The sequence below is a fragment of the Hylobates moloch genome, unplaced genomic scaffold (genome assembly GCF_009828535.3).
Source record: "Hylobates moloch isolate HMO894 unplaced genomic scaffold, HMol_V3 SCAFFOLD_2, whole genome shotgun sequence".
Classification (NCBI taxonomy): Eukaryota; Metazoa; Chordata; class Mammalia; order Primates; family Hylobatidae; genus Hylobates; species Hylobates moloch.
This window is the reverse complement of record NW_026652277.1, coordinates 136,811,949-136,831,313: the sequence shown is the minus strand read 5'-3', so window position 1 is coordinate 136,831,313 and position 19,365 is coordinate 136,811,949. Positions and strand designations below refer to the sequence as shown.

At 40.1% G+C, this 19,365-nt stretch overlaps 1 protein-coding gene across 10 annotated transcripts in view; it reads left to right on the top strand.

Moving 5' to 3' along the window:
* Nucleotides 1-2,068: 2,068 nt before the first annotated feature.
* Nucleotides 2,069-19,365, top strand: part of FAM184A (family with sequence similarity 184 member A) — a 122,397-nt gene continuing 105,100 nt past the window's right edge. For 9 of the 10 annotated variants that reach the window (XR_009212480.1, XM_032157868.2, XM_032157852.2 and 6 more), the window contains exon 1: nt 2,287-2,599. Coding sequence is in view for 9 of the 10 variants with exons in the window: in XM_032157868.2 (XP_032013759.1) it covers nt 2,432-2,599 (168 nt within the window). In the remaining variant the exon portion in view is untranslated. Of the gene's footprint in view, nt 2,600-19,365 lie in introns of all 10 variants that reach the window. The other variant, XM_032157831.2, reaches the window with a different exon arrangement.

Here is a 19,365-nt window from a genome sequence, read left to right as displayed (position 1 = left end):
ATGTTGAGTGCCAACACAACACTCAGAGGAAGTGCTCACTGGAACATTTTGGATTTCAGATTTTTGGATTTGGGAATCTCAGCCAGTAAGTATAATGCAAATATTCCAAAATCCTAAAAAGTCTGAAATCTAGAACACTTTGGGTCCCAAGCTTTGTGGATAAAGGATACTCAACCTGTATGTTTCTATTCATTATTTATAATTAAATATAATTTTAATTGTGACTTGTTTTATCCCATTGTCGTGGGGAAAAATATTAAATTCATGAAGTGACAGCAGATGTCTTTTGAGCATAGTATTTAAGAAAAGGGTCCTTTTGGGCTATGCCACATAGTGATGATGGAAACTCATGTGATGGAGTTCAGAGCGAATTACCAGTGGACCAGGGTCCTAACTTCTAATTACCAAGTCCGAGCTGGAAGGAGCTGGTAACACCATCTCTTTTCAGCGGAAGCACTTGAGGAGTGAACAGGTTGGGTGACTCAACTAAAGCTACACATTCATTTCCTTATTTCCAGTCTTACTCTCTTTCCACTTTATCATAGTGACAAAAACAAAAACATCTTTGTCCTAGCAAGACTTGGCTATACAAATTTAGTGAAACAGAGAGAGTCTTTTGAGCATACATTTCTGCTTAGAACGTAAAGAACGTGAGTTCTAAAATGACTGTGAATCTTCCATGCCTAGAATTTGATGAAATAGCACGAGTTTCTAATTCTCTTTAATTTTATTTGATCATTAGTGCTTAAAGAGCAACATTTGTAGGATATTTGTTTCTGGCCATATGCTCCATTCAGAACCTTGGAACTAGACAACGTTTTTCCTGGAAGGTCTATTTAAGGGGGACTGAGTACCTAGCAGCTGGGAAAAGAGCCAATTTCAAGTTTCCTTTCAGGAATTCCAACAGATCCGAAAGTATTTCAGGGTCCGATTAAATCTTCACCTTGTTGAGATGTTGTCACATCCAGACAATCTTTGTTAATTCGGCTCTCCAGTTTGTTAATATTCTCAGATTTATATTTTGGCTACTTGCATGCTAAAAAGAAATCACATAGAGTTGGGGAATTTGGTTCTGCAAAGCTGCGTGCAGATAAGATTTTTTAAAAAATAGGTACAATTCTATGTTTTTAAAGTATTATCCATGCCCTAAAATGACTCACATGCTTCAATGCAGGATACAAAAACTTTTTTAAAAAATCATTTGACTTGCAGGAGTAGAGAGATAAGAGAAAATCAGTAGGGAATAACACATTTAGGAAGGCGAAAATGCACAAGTTATGACACATTTTGGCCCAGCTCCAAATCCTTAAAGCACTGATGTCTTGTTCCATCTTCTGTTTTTTTCACCATTACTTTCACTACGATCCTATTCTTACTTATTTCCAGCCAAGTAGTTTCATATCTATTTGTCTTGGGCTCCACCGGGGGAAAGTAGCTATGCGGTGCTCCACCAGCTGACTGAAAAGGAGTGTTCCCTCCACACATACACTCAGCACTGAACTGGGAGCAGCGGCCGGGCACTCGGGGTGGAGAGGGGCGGCTAAGACAGTGTCACGATCAGTTGTGTGCCATTGGAAGGAAGGTCAGGCCAGGGAATCCTCGCTACTTCACTACTCATGTCTCTGGATTGGGCTTGCCTCTCTTCTTGGGGAAGAGCCACTTCTTGGGGCCCTGCACACACGAGGACGCGTGTGGAAAGGGTCTGTAAATCGACACCCGTTCTGCTAACCGAAGGTGACTAAGGTACTGTCTTCTTGGGGATAATTTTTTTTTTACGTCAGGCCTCACGCGCGCTACACGGGGATCGCCGCCAGGGCTGGGCTGCCGGGTCCCCGCCACACGGGGGAAGCAGTGGCGGCACGGTCCCGGATCGACCTCGCGAGGCGCCCGCACTGGCTGCGAGGTTGCGGGACTGGCGGCGGTGGCAGAGCGGGGCGGGGCGGGGCTTGGCTGCGGGGAAATGACGTCGCCGTCCCCGCGCGCGCCCTGGTAACGGCGGCTCCCGCGTCCTCCTCCATGTCCCCGCCTACCCCCGCCGCAGCCCGCCCAGTCTCCTCCTACCTCCGCAACCTCGCCGAGTCCTCGGTGCGGGCTGCGAGCGGGACCCGCGGAGCTGCGCTGTCCTCGACGCCTCCGCCGGCCGCGGGCTGAGGAGCCAGCAAGAGCTGGCCCGGCACCTGCCGCCGCCGCCCAACCCCAGGCATCTGCCCTGCGCCGTTGTCCCAGCGGCTTCGGGCCGGCGGGACCGCCCCATCCCTTCCAGGGGTGACCCGGGGGTCGCGGGCGGGACGGCGCCTGCGGCCGAGTCTGGGGGGCGCCGGGTGTCGGGTCCGGAAGCGGCCGCCGCGACTCTTGCCTCGCGGGCGTCGTTGCTCCGCGGGCCGGCCTCCACGCGCGGGGACAGGTGCCCCGGCTGGGGTCTGTCGGGAAGATGGCGACCCCGGGCATGAGCTGGCAGCAGCACTATTACGGCGGCTCGGCGGCCGGGGCGGCCAAATTCGCGCCCTCGCCGGCCACCGCACAGCTGGCTGGGCACAGCATGGACTACAGCCAGGAGATGCACCTGAAAATGAGCAAGAAAATCGCCCAGCTCACCAAGGTAAGGGGGGCAGCGGCGGGGCGGGTGGCGACCCCGTGCGGGCCGCGCCGGACTCACCTGCCTCCCCGGGAGGCAGTGCGCCCTGCGCCCGCAGCGAGGGGAACTCGACTCCTCCGCCGAAGCAACAGCCGGAGACACCTCCAAAACCCTGCAAACTTTGGTGGAACGCTGGCAACATAAATTTAAACTAGACAGCACAGCGGCACGGTGCGCGTAAGGGACTTGCACCTCCTTGCCCTTTTGGGCTAAACCAGCACAGAGCAAATTAGGATTTAGTTCCTTTATTCCACAATACTAAATCACTTTACTGTTGCTCCCATGCATCTGCCAGGGCTCTACGAGGCATCACACTACGGTACCATTTGAAGTACTGTACCGTATTTACCTAATAGGACTCGGAATTAAACAGTATCTTACTGGTTACTCAGTTAAGCGGAGAATCAACTTTCAGAGGAATGTAGGAGGGTAAAACATACCTTGAGTGCCAATTTGGGGCATTTAATGAGTCATTCCTTATCCTGACAAAATGTCAAACAAGGCTTATTAGATGAATCTCACACTGTGCCTGCATCTAGTTCAATGTTTGTCTATCGAAGGATAATTTTCAAAGAGCAGATAGCCTTCAAATTCGGCCACGTGTAGTTTAGGACTGTACCTAATTTAGGTGAACTTTTTTTTCTTTCTTTCTTTTTTTTTTTTTTTGAGACGGAGTCTCGCTCTGTCGCCCAGGCTGGAGTGCAGTGGCGCAATCTCGGCTCACTGCAAGCTCCGCCTCCCGGGTTCAAGCCATTCTCCTGCCTCAGCCTCCCAAGTAGCTGGGACTACAGGCGCCCACCACCAGGCCCGGCTAATTTTTTGTGTTTTTAGTAGAGACGGGGTTTCACTGTGTTAGCCAGGATGGTCTTGATCTCCTGACCTCGTGATCCGCCCGCCTCGGCCTCCCAAAGTGCTGGGATTACAGGCGTGAGCCACCGCGCCTGGCCGGTGAACTTTTTTTCTAAGTTAATAAATGTTGATAATCAGAAGGAATTGGTATCTGTGAAGCAAGGGCAATTCATATTTGTTATGTTGCTCTGCTTAGAGCTCACCAGCAATCTAGCAATACCTATTGGTAAGAAGTGATTTGTGGTGTCTGAAAGTTAAGAAAGGTGATATACCTTAATGTGTTTAAGCTATCTCCTAACAGCTTGTTAGGAGAGTTGCTATGCTGAAGAGAGATGGGCATCGTGGGGGTTACTGCTAGATAGCCTCTGCGTCTGACTCAACTCTAAAGTTCTCATATAATCCCATTGCTGGTTGGCACTTTTGAGAGAGTGAAGTAAGACATGAGATTCGGAAGAGAGGAAAGGAAGGAAATAGGAGGGAAAAAAGGATGAAAAAAGAATAAAAAGATTTTAGTGAAGAAATGTGATTGAGGATAGAAAAGATAACATAAAAGGACTACAAAAGGAGAGCACAAATGGAAGAGCAAAAGAAAAGTTACAGGTACATAACAGTAAAACTCAACGTCTTGTGAAGTTTTCTTTTTTGTCTTTTGTTTTATCTCAGCACTGTCTCAGAAGTTGTTGTGTGTGCGGTGTTTTGTTTCCTTTTTTGTCAGAGTATTGCATTCAGAGAAAGGAAGATCTAAGAAGGAATGGTAGTGTATCATCAGAACATTTACACATTTGGAGTCTAAAAGCCAGGTTTCCTGCACTAGTGTTTGATCTTCCGAATACTGATGTCCTGAATGAAGCACATGAATATTTATTCTGATTTTCTCTTATAATGTGTCCATAACATCCACTGTTCTCATTTGAGATGTAACCCTCTAGAGCCCTACTGTAAGTAATAGGAAAACTCAGTAAATTGGTAGTAGGACTGTGTTCTGTTTAACAAATGCTGTTGCTCTTCAGTACATTTTTTTTCTTTCTACTTAACACTTTCAGTTTCCTGTTCTTTTATCAGAAAAAAATAAGTCAGCACCACTGGTAAAGGTAGACGTATTGATTGGAAGCTGGTATTTTCTCCCATTACATTACCCACCTCGTATCTAATGAGACAAGAGGGTGCTCTCAGGCCAGTGCTCTCACACCACTTGAATGCCTCATCTGATCTTTAATGAGTGTTACTTGGACTCTCTGGTTTTGTGTTTGTAGTTACAGTCTCTAAACACTCTCCACCCCCTCTGCTAAGTACTTAAGATATTTAATCCTTCATACTAGGTTTCTCAGTGTCACACTATTGACATTTTGGACTGGATAATTCCTCGTTGATTGTGGGATATCCTGTGCATTATAGGATGTTTAGCAGCATCCCTGGCACTACTAAGTGGGTACTAGTAGCTGCCCTCACCCACCTACCCCCAGTCATGACAATAAACATGCCTCCAGATATTACCAAATTTTCGCAGGAGGGGGCAGGGTAGTTGAGACAGAATCATTCCAATTAAGAACCATTAACATATACTGAAATATCAAGGGATTATCCCGGCTTTATTTACTAAGGCCTGAGAATGAAACAGTTTGATAATAGGACTGTGTTGGAGCCAACATCTTTCTGTTTCTACAAACATGTAAGACTTGCTTTCTTTATAAACCATTTTGAAAGTTGTCAAATTTTACAGTCATGTACACTTATTGTAAATACTATACCATAAGTATGACATCATGAGTGTATATAAACATAGAGAGAGAGGGACTGTTATGAACTTTACTACTTATCTGCCATATAGAATTTTTACTCATGAAGAGTTTATTCATATTGGCAGAGGTGTGTTCCAACTATGGTTGGAACTTGACAATGACTAATATTTCATAATTGTACACTGTAAACGTAACAATTAAAGTTGGATTTTATTTCTTTTGGAAAGAAGTCAATAGAACTCAACTCTTCAGCATTATAGCAGCAGCACACTTAAGAGCAGTGTGGAAGCCTGACACACTGAGTTAAAATTCTCACTCCACCTCTTGCTACTATTGTGACCTTGAGCAAGCCATTAAACACTGAGCCTCAGTTTCCTAATCTTTAAAATAGGGATGATAATACCTATTTTACAGAGTTGTAGTGGCACATAGTAGGCTCTTCATTCAGGCTGTCACTCACTGAAAAGGCATATACTAATATGAGTATTAATAAAATATGGATATTTTAAAAATGTTTCTCTCCTTTTAAACCATTCTGCATTTAACAGCGTTGTGTGATAGTGTACTTATTTTGAGGGTTTTCTGCTAAACTCTTTAAAAATGTATATATAGTAGTAGTTTTTTCTCCTTCGAATATCAAAGTTTAAAGGTTTCACATTTATTCTGCATTGTGGTGGAATGTACTGAAAATACATTGTGCATGTTTCAAAGATTTGGCTGGCTATGAAAGGATAAGCATGAAAAGTAATATATATTATAATTTTGCCCATAGCGAAGCTCAATATATTTTTAACTAAAAAGCAGTCTTTGCTGTATGCATATTTGTTCATATCCTATTTCGTAAGAGCCTAACATAGCTGCCTTCTCATGGTAAGGAGAACACCAATTCTTTAAGCACTTTTTATGTAAGGGAGACTTTGGGAAATGTTACAGATACAGCAGGGAGCAAGACACAGTCTCTGCCTTTTAAAGGAAGTCTAGCATATTTGGGTCACTCATGTCAAGTTTTAAGAATTAATGTTAGATTCTTGAGCTATGTTATAGCAAGTTTCTGCAAATGTTAATGGCTGAACTATCTCAAGATAGGCAGTGAAGCTGGATGGATTCAATTATGTTTTATAAGACCATATTTGTATACTTCTGTGCTCTCCACTGTGTTGACTTTTCAGGATATCAGGTTGAAAAGCAGGCCTTGTGGGATGTAATTATAAAAGCTTTTTTTTGTCACTTTCAAATTACTTTTTTTCCCTTTTTGTCTCTTTCAATTTATTCTTTGAGACTGGTTCATCCTCTGCCATCGATTAACTTAATTTTTCTGGTTGCTCTTAGATAATACAAATCATCCTTCAGTAACAAAGTCACAAAAGTCTCAATTTGATTATTAAAACTAAAATGCCCAGTACCAACAAGTAAAAACTGCAGACCAAGCCTAAAATAAAGATGAAGCTTCTCCCTTAACTGGTCTCTTGCTCTGTCTCTTGCAAGGGGGAAACCAGTAACTGGGGAAGTGGGTATTATTGCCTTTTTACTTCTTACCTGGTTTTTCTACTCTTCCTGCTTTGTCTTCCCAGTTCTGGTTTCTCACCCTTCCAAAGTTGGACAAGGAAGAAGTGAAAAGAGTAAAGAGGGGCAGCAAACTTTTACTTGATTAGTGAAGAAGCTGGCTGGTGATCTAGTTGCAGTGCTTTTGTAGCCGTTGCAAATGTTTAAAGCTTATTCTTTCACTGGTGAATCCTCTACCTCCCACCTCAGTGGCTCTAGATTTTCACCTCAATTCCTTGACAGTGAGAGTTCCCTTATGCTCTGATTGGTTGCTTACTCCTTCCTCAGCCTCTTGGAGCTAGCAGTACCTTCACCTCCACTTTGCTGAGGTCTCTGCAAACTCTAGATACCCCTCTTGCACGGACTTGTGTGATCCTACCCCAGGTTGTTCACTCTTCCGTAGACGCCACATAGGGAACACTCATTCTTTGCACAAACTCTGCCAGTGTCCCAGTTCAGCCCTCTCTCTTGTTCTCACATGCCTCTTCATGCAGCTTCTCATGCTTTAGATTTTCCAGGGATTAATCAGGTACCAGGTTAGCATGTTCTTCAGAGTGCTTGAGGCACATGTCAAGTTCTTCAAGTCATTTACCCAAAGCCTTTTTCCCTAGGCTTTAGGTGTGAGACAGCATCTTCCACCCTTACCCCTTGAAGACACAGGCCCCTGTTACCACAGCTCTGCCTAGGGAAATCTCTGAAACCTACTCTGTAATCTTCTTGAAGCGCCACCTCACTAGTGGTGAGGGTAGAAAGTAACACATCTCAGCACTCTTGTTTAGACTGCCTCTTGACATTTTCGAGAATGTTCTGGCAGCTGCTTTGGAATGTCATTTCTATTGTCTTTGGTTCTCAGCAGAAACTTCCCTTTTAATACCTTGTTATGTTAGCTGCTTATCAAATGCCTCTTTAGTTGATTGCACTTTTGATACAGAGTCTGTTTATCACTTAACTAGTATAGACATAACTAATATATGGTACAGTGTAAGTTCCCAAACAGCAGGAAGTAGTTTCTTTTGTGTTTTCTGTGCTTAGCACCAAGTCCTCTTATTTAATACCCAGCTTATGGCTCTTCTACTGAAACTGTCCTAACCAACTACCCTTGTTGGGCTTCCCTTGCTGTGCATTAGCATTGATTGTTGGTACCTCTTACTTGATTCTTAATAATGCAAACTTGCAAATACTGTTTATTGTGTTTATAAATATACTTTGTTTTTGTAATTTGACTGTAAGGTTCTCAGCTCTAGGGACTGTATCTTTTATTTCATGTAACCTTAATATGAATAGTTTGCACATAGGACCAAAGCTTAATAAGTATTTACTGAAGAAGATGGTGGTCATAATGATACAGCAAGTAATTTTGTTATACAGCAGAGAAAGACAGTACTTTTTAGGAATTGTATCTGCTACTCTTCTGGGTTAATGATAGATCATTTCAACTGAGTTAAATTATTCCTAAATATTTAAATATTTATTGACTGCCCTTTTAAACTGCTTCAGAAAGCTATTTTATTTCTTAATATATTTTTGATGTAAAAAATACAAATATAACGTTCTTTGTCTACATTATAAGTATTTGTCACTTCAAAATGAAGGTAATTAATATACTAGTTTCTTAGCAAATATAAAAAAGCCTTGTGATCAGTCATTTTATACTAACTCTGCTTTTACTATATCCAAAACCAGAATGTGTTTATATAACACCAAAACCAGTGAATTTTTCAAATAATACTATTTTCTCTACATGAAATAAATGATTTTTCACTAATTGGTTTGAATTATCTAGATACTCTTTTCATAATAATTCTGTGTTGCTTATGACTTGAGTCTTTGAACAAGAATGGTAAGTGGCCTCATAAAACATAGCAATTGGCTGCGTTTCACCTTAGCACTGGTGCATGCCAAATGCAGCATCTTTTTCTTTGTTACATTGCAGCTTTGCCATGCTATTATGCAGTGGCTTGGATGTAATCTTTTAGTCATAGTTGAGTGGTTTGGATTAATTTGTTGCATTTTACTAATGGACACAAAAGCATAGTATCCTATTAATTAATTGGTCACAAACTTATAAAGGGACTTCCTTTAGAGTTAAAGATTTAGAGTTAAAGGTTTAGGTTGGGTGCCCTGGCTCACGCCTACAGTTCCAGCACTTTAGGAGGCCAAGGCAGGCAGATCACTTGAGGCCATGAGTTCGAGACCAGCCTGGCCAACATGGTGAAATCCGTCTTTACAAAAAATACAAAAAATTAGCTGGTGTGAGGCCAGGCGCGGTGGCTCACGCTTGTAATCCCAGCACTTTGGGAGACCGAGGCGGGCGGATCACGAGGTCAGGAGATCGAGACCACGGTGAAACCCCGTCGCTACTAAAAATACAAAAAAATTAGCTGGTTGTGGTGGCGGGCGCCTGTAGTCCCAGCTACTCAGAGAGGCTGAGGCAGGAGAATGGCTTGAACCCGGGAGGCGGAGCTTGCAGTGAGCCGAGATTGCGCCACTGCACTCCAGCCTGGGCGACAGAGCGAGACTCCGTCTCAAAAAAAAAAAAAAAATTAGCTGGTGTGGTGGTGGGTGCTTGTAATCCCAGCTACTTAGGAGGCTGAGGCACAAGAATTGCTTGAACCTATGAGGCGGAGGTCGCAGCTGAGATCATGCCACTGCACTCCAGCCTGAGTGACAGAGCAAGACTCTGTCTCAAAAAAAAAAAAAAAAAAAAAGATTAAAGGTTTAGACTTTAGACTGTGACCAGGCTGACCCTCTCATTTTATAGGTATAGAAGGTGTGAAGGCTCAGTGCCATTTGAAGATTACTCAACCTGGACTCACATTCAGGTCTCTAGATTGGTCTAGGCGGGGGTGGCCACACTAACAGGCCTCTTTTCCTTGTGTCTACCTTCTTTCTAGTATTACTTATTCAATAAGAGACCACAGAGTTATTGTTTTTCCATGTTGGAACCATGTTTTACTTACTATCTGAATCAAATTTTCGATAAGGGTGAAACCAACCCGTGTCTCCTCTGTATACTTACTGTAGAACTTTCTGGGTTTATAGGTTGTATATTTTGCATACTATGACTTGGTCACTTTGTAACAGAGGTTTATTGTGTGTGCTGTCAGCTAAATGTCATAATATTTTCATGTTTTTATCAACAGGTTTAGTCATTCCAAACTGAAACATATTTAAAATAACATTAACTTAGAGACTGCCATACTTGGTGTGAAAATTACTACTATAGTTATTTTAAATGTCTTTCTTTTGACTGCTTTCATTCTTGATTAGATTATTGCTTAGACCCCATTCCTAAATGCAGTAAATTGCAAGTTTTCCAGTTTTTATCTACTTCGCTATCTGTTTTGTTTATGAAAATCCTTTGCTAGCCTCTAATCACCAGTCTTAAAAAGTGTTATGAAAGATAAAGATTCAGCAGGAATATGTGACTGGAGTAATTTCTTCATTTTAATTAATAAGTTCCCTATACTTTAACTTTTAAAATTGTGATATTTTTGAAAATTTATTATCTCTTAAATGTGAGATGGGAATGAAGAATAACCTGGGTCTATAAAGCTAATTAGTTTGTGGAAGAAAATAGGAGGTAATGGGGGCCAGGGGAGTGTTGATAAAATACTGTTATTTTGCCCTTTCAATTGATCTTTTGAGTTTTTTTTTTTAAGAAAATCTTTATAAGCATTCAAATAAATTTGAATATTATGCCATGAAATGGAAAGGATGTGAATGACGAGAGTTCGTAACGCCATTCTTTTTATTCACCACAGGAAGTTTCTATCCTGCAGGCCACTTTAGAATGTAAAGGACATTAAGTAAATGTGAGAATCGGTGCCCCATGTCCCTTTTTTGGAGATAGACACCTATGGGAGACAAACACTAACTGATTTCAGGATTAGATAGATAAATAAAAACAGCAACATTGAGATCCCGTCTCTACTTTTTAAAAAATAAAAATAAAGAGAAACAATGTTATAAATGGGAGTTTGATATGGGAGAATCATATCAAACTATTAGGTTTATATTTCATATGTCAAGTGTGGTCTAAACCATAGGGGACTTTTTAGATTGACCCAGAGACTTAATGGTCCTTCAAAATATTGGAAAATATTCTTTGACGGCCAATCAATTAATATATAAAAATGAATTTTTGAAACAATGATATTTGCAAGTTGGAGATTGCCAGTTGTATTTTGGTATGCTTAGCATTTAAGACCAAAGCAAATATTTTAGAAAATCTCTGATTCTTAACTTTTAACTAAATTATATCAGTGAACAACTGTCATTTGTAGCCGTATTTCACCAAGGATTACATCTTTCTTTTCTACCAAAACTTCAACGAGAATGTATAAAAAGTAGTGAAGTTGAATATATGATTTTTTATCCTGTATCTTACAGTATTATCTTGAGATGTAAATGGAAGCTGAAACTATCAAAGGATCTATAGTACATGGAAAAACAAGACTTAGTGATTAACAATCATATGTGGGATTTGGATATTTTAGACTTGGCTACCATGTGCTACCTCATTTAATTGTAAAGGAGATAGTACTTCTAATGATTTTTTAAATTGCTGATTCTGTATTTCCTTATTTATATGTACCATCTCTATACTGAAGTTTGAGGAAGTTGGAAAGTAAAACATTTCATCTATAAAGTGTATTACTAATATTTAAATTATCAATAAAATTGATAATTTTAGTAAAATAATAGGGTAAATTCCTATTTATGCTAAATTATTAGAGAATGAATAATTTTAGTTAACTGGAAGTTTCCATAGGGGTTAATAAGTTTTCACTTTCTAATATAGTATTCCTACATTTACATCATACCATTCATATATCACACTGGAGTTCTTCATCAACTCCAGATCATTGTTAGGATCATCAGTGCATATATAGGAAATTGGACCAAACTTACGCTAGTCGTATTAGGCCAAACCCATGAATGCTGATATTTAATTTCTGAATAAATTTTTACTTGCCCTTTTACTTGTCACGTCTTTCTTACTTATAAAATGAAGTGCCGCATTTGAATATTTACAAATTCTAGACATTGGCCTTGGTGGTTGAGCAGATTTTGTTTATTCTGGCGAATGTGTGTCTGTGTGTTCACAGGTATTTGCATTTTTCATCCTGTAGCTCCTTAAGCACAGTTTTAAAGATTCTCATTTCTTTCAGAGAACATTTTATGACCAAAATACTAAATAGTATTCTTTGCCTACTTTTAGATGTTTCGCCTCCTGAATTTTGGGAGGAAGGTGTGTGTGTGTGTGTTTAATGGCTTACTCAGAGTAATAAAATATACTTAGATATGACCAAAGTAGAATATATAGGTCTATGTGTTTGGTAAACTTGTCGAATGCCTACTTTATGAAAGACACTGTGCTTGGTACTATTAATTATTTAATACTATTTATTATTCCATTTCAGACTATATATTTAGGTTGGCGCAAAAGTAATTGCGGTTTTGGCCTTTATTTTCAATGGCAAAAACCTCAGTTGCTTTTGTGCCAACCTAATACTTCACATATTTTTTCCAATAGACTTGAGAAAATGTAACTGGAATATATTAATCATATATTTTTATTACAACATATTTATCAGTACATTAATTCTGAGAAATTTTAAATGTGTAATCATGGGCAAATTTTTCTATTTGGTTTCGTTCTTTTTGGGTAGAACTTATGCTTTTCTTGAATAAAGAAACTATACTGATGCCTTCTAAATTCTCTAATAAGGTTTTGATGCCTCAGTTGACATATTCTGGTTACAAATCTCTAATATATTTGGCTGGGGGGTAGAGCGGGTAAAAGGAAATTTCAGTCTTGGAAACCCCGGAGTTAATGTGTTTGTGTTAGGTTTAGGTTTCTCATGGGCAGCCGGAGAGCCACATTGTTCCCAGAGCCAAATGGCCCAGTGAGGCAGCAGTGCCCATCATATGGGTCAGAGGTGTGGTACAGTAAGTTAGGCATTCCCTTATTTGAAGTTCACCTTCACCACTTCCTAGTGTTCGACTTTTAATACATATTTTAACCACTCAGGGCTGTATTGTCCTCATCTGTAAAATGAGAATAACAAAGCCTACTTCATAGAATTATTATAAAGATTAAAGGAGATAATTGATGCAGGAGAGGGGAGTCAGTTTGCACCCACTATCCCCTCCCCACTTGGTTAAGCCTCTGCTGACATACTCTTTAATAATAAAGTAGGTTTTTAGGCCAGGCGCGGTGGCTCACACCTGTAATCCCAGCACTTTGGGAGGCCGAGGTGGGTGGATCACACTTGAAGTCAGGAGTTCAAGACCAGCCTGGCCAACATGGTGAAACCCTGTCTCTACTAAAAATACAAAAATTAGCCGAGTGTGGTAGTGCATGCCTATAATCCCAGCTACTTGGGAGGCTGAGGCAGGAGAATCGCTTGAACCCAGGAGGCGGAGGTTGTGGTGAGCTGAGATTGCGCCACTGCACTCCAGCCTGGGCGCACAGTGAAACTCCATCTCAAAAAAAAAAAAAAACCTCACACACACAAAAAAAGTAGGTTTTTATATGTCTTTATTTTGTTTGTTTGTTTATTTATTTTTTAGAGATGGGGTCTGGCTATGTTGCCCAGGCTGGAGTGCAGGGGTGCCATCATAGCTTGCTGCGACCTTACACTCCTGGGGTCAAGTGATCCTTCCACCTCAGTTTTCTGAGTAGCTGGGATTATAGGTGCAAGCCACTGTGCTCAGCTGTATTTTCTTTTCTGATGGATATATAGTCTACATTGTTGGGGACCATAGCTGTCAAGTAAAGGTTGAGCAGCAAATAAAATATAGTCAGTTCTCATTATTCGTGGTAGTTGTATTCCATGGTCTAGGGAGAATACAGAGCTAGGTTCCTGACACCCTCTGGTCACAACATTTCCACCAACTGATCAATTGTTTTATGTGTGTTTCTGTTTAAAACACCTTTTAAAATATATATTGATCCATTAACAGTGAAGCCACAGCCACATATCACTGTAACTCATGCCTGAACAAAGGTTATTTAACACACCGTGAGTGTTAGATTTTGGGGTTATATATAAATTTTAGCAAGTAAGATAATTTACAAATATGGAGTCCATGAGTAAAGAAGATCCACTGTATCTAAAAATGGAAGCACAACTTTGCATCTGCTGTTTTCTTAGCTCCTGCTGTTTATCAGCTATTGTTAGGGGCCTAAGTGACTATGACTCTTATTACCACCCTAAACACCCTCACATGAGTGTGACTTTGACTCTCATTATCTCAGTAAACACCCTCAGATGAAAGAGGTGGAAAGGATAATGGAGGCTGAAATACTAATCTTTTGTGTGAGTTGCCAATCACCTACAGGCCACCCTGCGATCATAAGCATGGGATAAATTCTTTCCTTGTATGTTAATTGTAATCTTCAAGATCTAAACTTGAATCTATCACATTGCCCTACATCAGAAAAAGGAAAAAAATATGTAAATGATTCCAGGGCATGGAGCAAAACCTTTAAAAAATAATTTAGTTTAAATAAAATCTTTCATAGTCATCATTTGCCTAAAAATGTTTGCAGTTACTTCTTTTCTAGCATAAATTGTCACTGTGGGAGTCGGTTTTGTTAAAAGTCTTTGTCTAGGTACCTAAAGATAACTTGAAATCTTATACAGTTCGAGGCTATAGCACATTTGGTTGGATGTTTCTGAATTAACCTTATGCAACATACACAAAACTTTTCTGCAATTCAATTCATATCTGTCCACACTTTCTTGTTTCAACCCCCTAGTAATTATCAGAAAAAGGAACCCAGTTAAGAGTACTACTGTGATCATGAGGGAGTTAGCAAAGACAACTGTCCTGGAATAAATAACAATTTGATCTGAAGCCAAGCTCATTACTATAATATTGCTCTATTTAGGACCATGTATATCTTTAACCTTCAATCCTGAGTCACTGTTGCTATTTGCTGTCTCTATTCTTACTTTTGGATTGTGGAGCATTGCTAGAGAAAATTATGGAACTGGACTGTAGCAGCACAATGGTACCCCCAAAGATGTTCACGTTCTAATCCTAGAACCTGTGAAGATGTTATCTGACATTAGCAGATGTGGTTAGGTTAGGGATCTTGAGATGGGGAGATTATCCTTGACTATTTGGATGGGCAACTGTAATCACAAGGATCCTTCTAAGTGAAAGAGGGAGCCAAGGAACACAGGTGGCCTCTGGAAGCTGGAAAAGACAGGGAAACAAGTTCTCCCCAAGAACCTTCAGATTTTGGCCCAGTGAAACTATTTTCAGACTTCTAACCTCAGGAATTCTAAGGTTAGTACATTTGTGTTGCTTTAAGACACTTTGTGTTAAATTGTTACCACAACACAGCTCTCTACAAAATCATGTAGTCCAATTTTGTCTGATCACTTAGTATTGCTGCACTATATGATGTTGTTCTCTGTCTGAATTGTTCACAGCTGTGGACAGTGTGTCCTCTCTTCTTTCTCTGTACACATGGGATGGATAAGCTGCTATTTTACTGAAACTATCAAGCTTAACTTACTTGTCTGCAAAGATACTGGGGTCATTTATTCGTGAAAAGAACTTTCTCCTGATTCTTAGCTGCCTTAGCTCTCATGTACTGCTTTTCTATGTCTTAAGTAGATCACCCTTGACAGAGACAGCTGGGAATCAAGGAAATTAAATGGCAAGCTATTGTAATAGTATTGGTGAGAAATTATGAGGGCCATGGATTAGGACAATAGTGGTAGAGAGATAGGAGATTTGAGAAATCTCAGATCTGAGGAGGAGATTTGAGAAATCTCAGATCTGAGGAGATTTGAGAAATCTCAGATCTGAGGAGATTTGAGAAATCTCAGATCTGAGGAGGAGATCTGAGAAATCTCAGATCTGAGGAGGAGATCTGAGAAATCTCAGATCTGAGGAGGAGATCTGAGAAACATTTTGGAGATAAATATGGCAGCACTTTGTGACAGTTTGTTGTAGGAGAAGATTGAGGATAACGGGTCTGTCATATACTATGTAGTCAAGTGTTTCCTGAATGAATGAGAGAGTGAATGAGTGACTAGATGGACTAGATAGCTATTAATGTTGACTGAGATAAGAATAAAGGAAGGACATGTATTAGTTACCTACTGCTGGGTAAAAAATTATCCCCAAATTTGGCAGCTTAAAACAGCAAGTGTTTATCATCTGACACTTTTGAGATTCAGAAATCCAGGAGTCACTTAACTGAGTGATTCTGACTCGGCTTCTCATGAGGTTGCATTCAAGCTGCTGGCCAGGGCAATAGTCTCTGTAAAGAGTTGACTAGGGCTAGAAATTTCACTTTTGAGTTCACTCATGTGGCTGTTATTTACCATATGGGTCTTCTTATAGTAAGTGATCTGAGGGGTGGGAAGGGAGAGAGACCAAGATGGAAGCCATAGTCTTTTCATAACATAATCACAGAATGGTGACATGTCATCATCTTTGCTGTATTCTATTGGTTACATGGACCAACCATGGTACAGTGTAGGAAATAACTACACAAAGATTCTAATACTAGGAGATAGAGATCACTAGGGGTTATTTTGGAGGATGCTTACCCCAAGAGAAGCAAAATTGATGGGAGAGTTCTGAGAGTTTTAGTTGGCCATGTACATCTAGGTAGAAACATTTAGTAAGCACTTGGATATGTGTCTATGCTAAAGGGAGAGATCAATAGTAGAAATAAAATTGTTAAAGTCATTAGCATGTAGATGGTAATTAAAATCATGTGTAGTTGGTTGGGGCCCTAAGCAGAGTAGAAAACATTTGGAATAGTTGCTGAGGAAAAGAGAAGAAAAGAGCTGACCAGAGACAGAGGAAAGCATCCATAAGACATCCAGTTGTCCCAAGAGGAATTGAAACATGGTATTTGGTATCAATTTGTTGTTGTTGTTTTTAAGAGATGGAGTCTCATTGTGTCACCCAGGCCGGAGTCCAGTGACATAGTAATAGCTTACTGCAGCTCCAAACTCCTGGACTCAAGGGATCTTCCCACCTCAGCCTCTCGAACAGCTGGCATTACAGGTGTGCACCACTATGCCCAGCTAATTTTTGTGTGTGTGTTTGTGTGGAGATGAGATCTTACTATGTTTGCCAGACTGATCTCAAACTTCTGGCTTCAAGCTATCTTTCTGTGTTGGCCTCCCAAAGTGCTGGAATTACAGGTGTGAGACACCATGCCCAGCCTCAGTTTGAATGCTTTGCAGTTTTCTGAAAGTCCTATGCAGTCCTTTGGAGAGGACTGTGGTTGAGCATATGAGGAGAAAAGCAGTCAGGTTACAAATCCAGAGCCTGAGTTTTGCCTGGTAGGTGTAGCTGAAGAACTGAAAAACTGCATTTTAAGAGAATTAAAGAGCTTTTGTAGAGAGTAATTTGGTTAATCTACCATTAGTTACTGTGTAAGGAAGGAAGTGAGGTAGGATGGAGCTAATAGATTAAGAGAAAACTTAGGGATTGAGAGGACAATTGGTATGTATGAAGATAATGCCTAGAAGTTGAGGGATAAAGGCAAGGAGTGGTAGCCTGAGAGGAGGCTATATGAAGACTTCAGAGGTGGATAAGTTATAACAAGATCCGGGGTACAGTCTTGAGATTGTTAATGGGGGGGTGAAAATTATTAGAATTTTGAATCCCAAAGAACTGTAAGTCTGATATTTTGGATTCCACATGCATTTTTGAACTCTCCAAAGATAATCGGGTTGAGATGGAAGAGAGCTTTGTGAGTCTCATGGCTAAATCTACACTGATGAGGGCAGTGCCCCGGAGGCTGGTTTATTACTATGACAAAGCCAGTCAACTGATAAAGCTGAATTATAGGAACAGTTATAAAATAAGAGGCATTTTTTTTATTATGAGGGAAGAATACTGAGTCTAATTAATAATAGTAAATACCACTTTGGAGCAACTATTATCTGCCATTTTCTTATGCTGTTTAATTTCATCCTTGCCATAATCCCAAGAGGGTGATACTAGATTTCACCATGAAGCTGAATGTTAGAGAGGTTAAGTGACTTGCTCGAGGCCACATGCCAGAAGAGCTGGGATTGAACTGCAAACATGTTTGCAGTTACATGTTATGAATATACACTACCATTAAAAACACTGAATATGCACATTCTTCTAGGTCATTTAAGGAAGGCATATATCAAGATAGAAACCAGTAAGACTAACTGCCTAAGACATTCTGTATTTGGATATTGGAATTTAACATGCAGTATGTTCTGCAGTCATGTGGCTAAATAATATGGAATATATAGTCTTAGAATGCAAAATCTTATTGTGCTTAGGTTTTTTTTTAAACAGCAACTAGAAAAACACAGGTATTTAACAAATGTTAAACAGCACAAATTTTATAGCAGAAGGTGGTGTATTTAAGTGAGTTATTGAATTATACTGTCTTTTCTAACTGATTATTCATTTATACAAAATTTTTGCATATTTTATCATCTGAAAAATAATGAATAACATGAATAAATATACCAATATTCTCCTATTTACTAGGTATATGGATTTGTGGTGGGGGGGGGTTTCACCTTTTTGTTGATGTTTAATCTTAAATCTGAATGACTCTTCAATCTAAATGTCTTTTAGAAAATTAACAATGAAGTTATTTAACAGAAGGAGAGATACTGTGTTAAATGTAGCCTCTAGAATTACTGTCCCTGAGGTATAGAATGTTGTTTTATTTTATTCCTGTATGTACTCTTGGGGACACAAGTCAAGCTTCAGGAGCTTGCAATCTAACAGATGTATAAGACAGAAAATACCTGAGACAGAGCAGACTTTGGCAACCTCTTAATGTTTAGCTTTATCTGAGTGAAACTGACCAACTCAGAGCATTCTGAGTCCTTTTGTTTCTCCTACCAAGTGCAACTGCATTTACCATGAGGTGGAATCAGTGGAACTAACCAATCTTTTTTTTTTTTTTATTTTTGAGATAGGATCTCTCTCTGTCACCCAGGCTGGAATGCAGTGGTGTGATCACAGCTCACTGCAGCCTCAACCTTTCCAGGCGCAGATGATCCTCCCACCTCAGCCTCCCAAGTAGCTGGGACTACAGGCTCACACCACAACACTCGGCTAATTTTTGTATTTTTTATAGAGACAGGATTTTGCCATGTTGCCCAGGCTGTTACTCCAGGGCTCAAGCAATCTGCCTGCCTTGGACTCCCAACGTGCTGAGATTACAGATGTGAGCCACCATGCCAGGACAAAACTAACCAGTCTTATGTCCTGTGTACCTGGTTACAATTTCTTTGGAGGACCACATCAGTAACAACAAAAACAATTAAACTGAAAAGTGTATTGTGCGTTATTGTGTTAAGCACTATACATATATTATGCTGTTTAATCATGGTACTTCTTGAAGTAGATATTTTTCTCTTTGTTTTACTAAAAAACTCTGAGGCTTAGAGATGTTTAAAATAACTTTTTCAAAGTTATACATTTGTAAGTAAGAAGGCTAACCCTGGTCACCTCTCAAGCATATTTGTAGTCCTGTGTAAAATCTAGTTGGCTGTGTTCAAAATGGTAAGCCTAGAGCGTGTCTTGGAAGCCTCAAGCAGTTCAATCCAT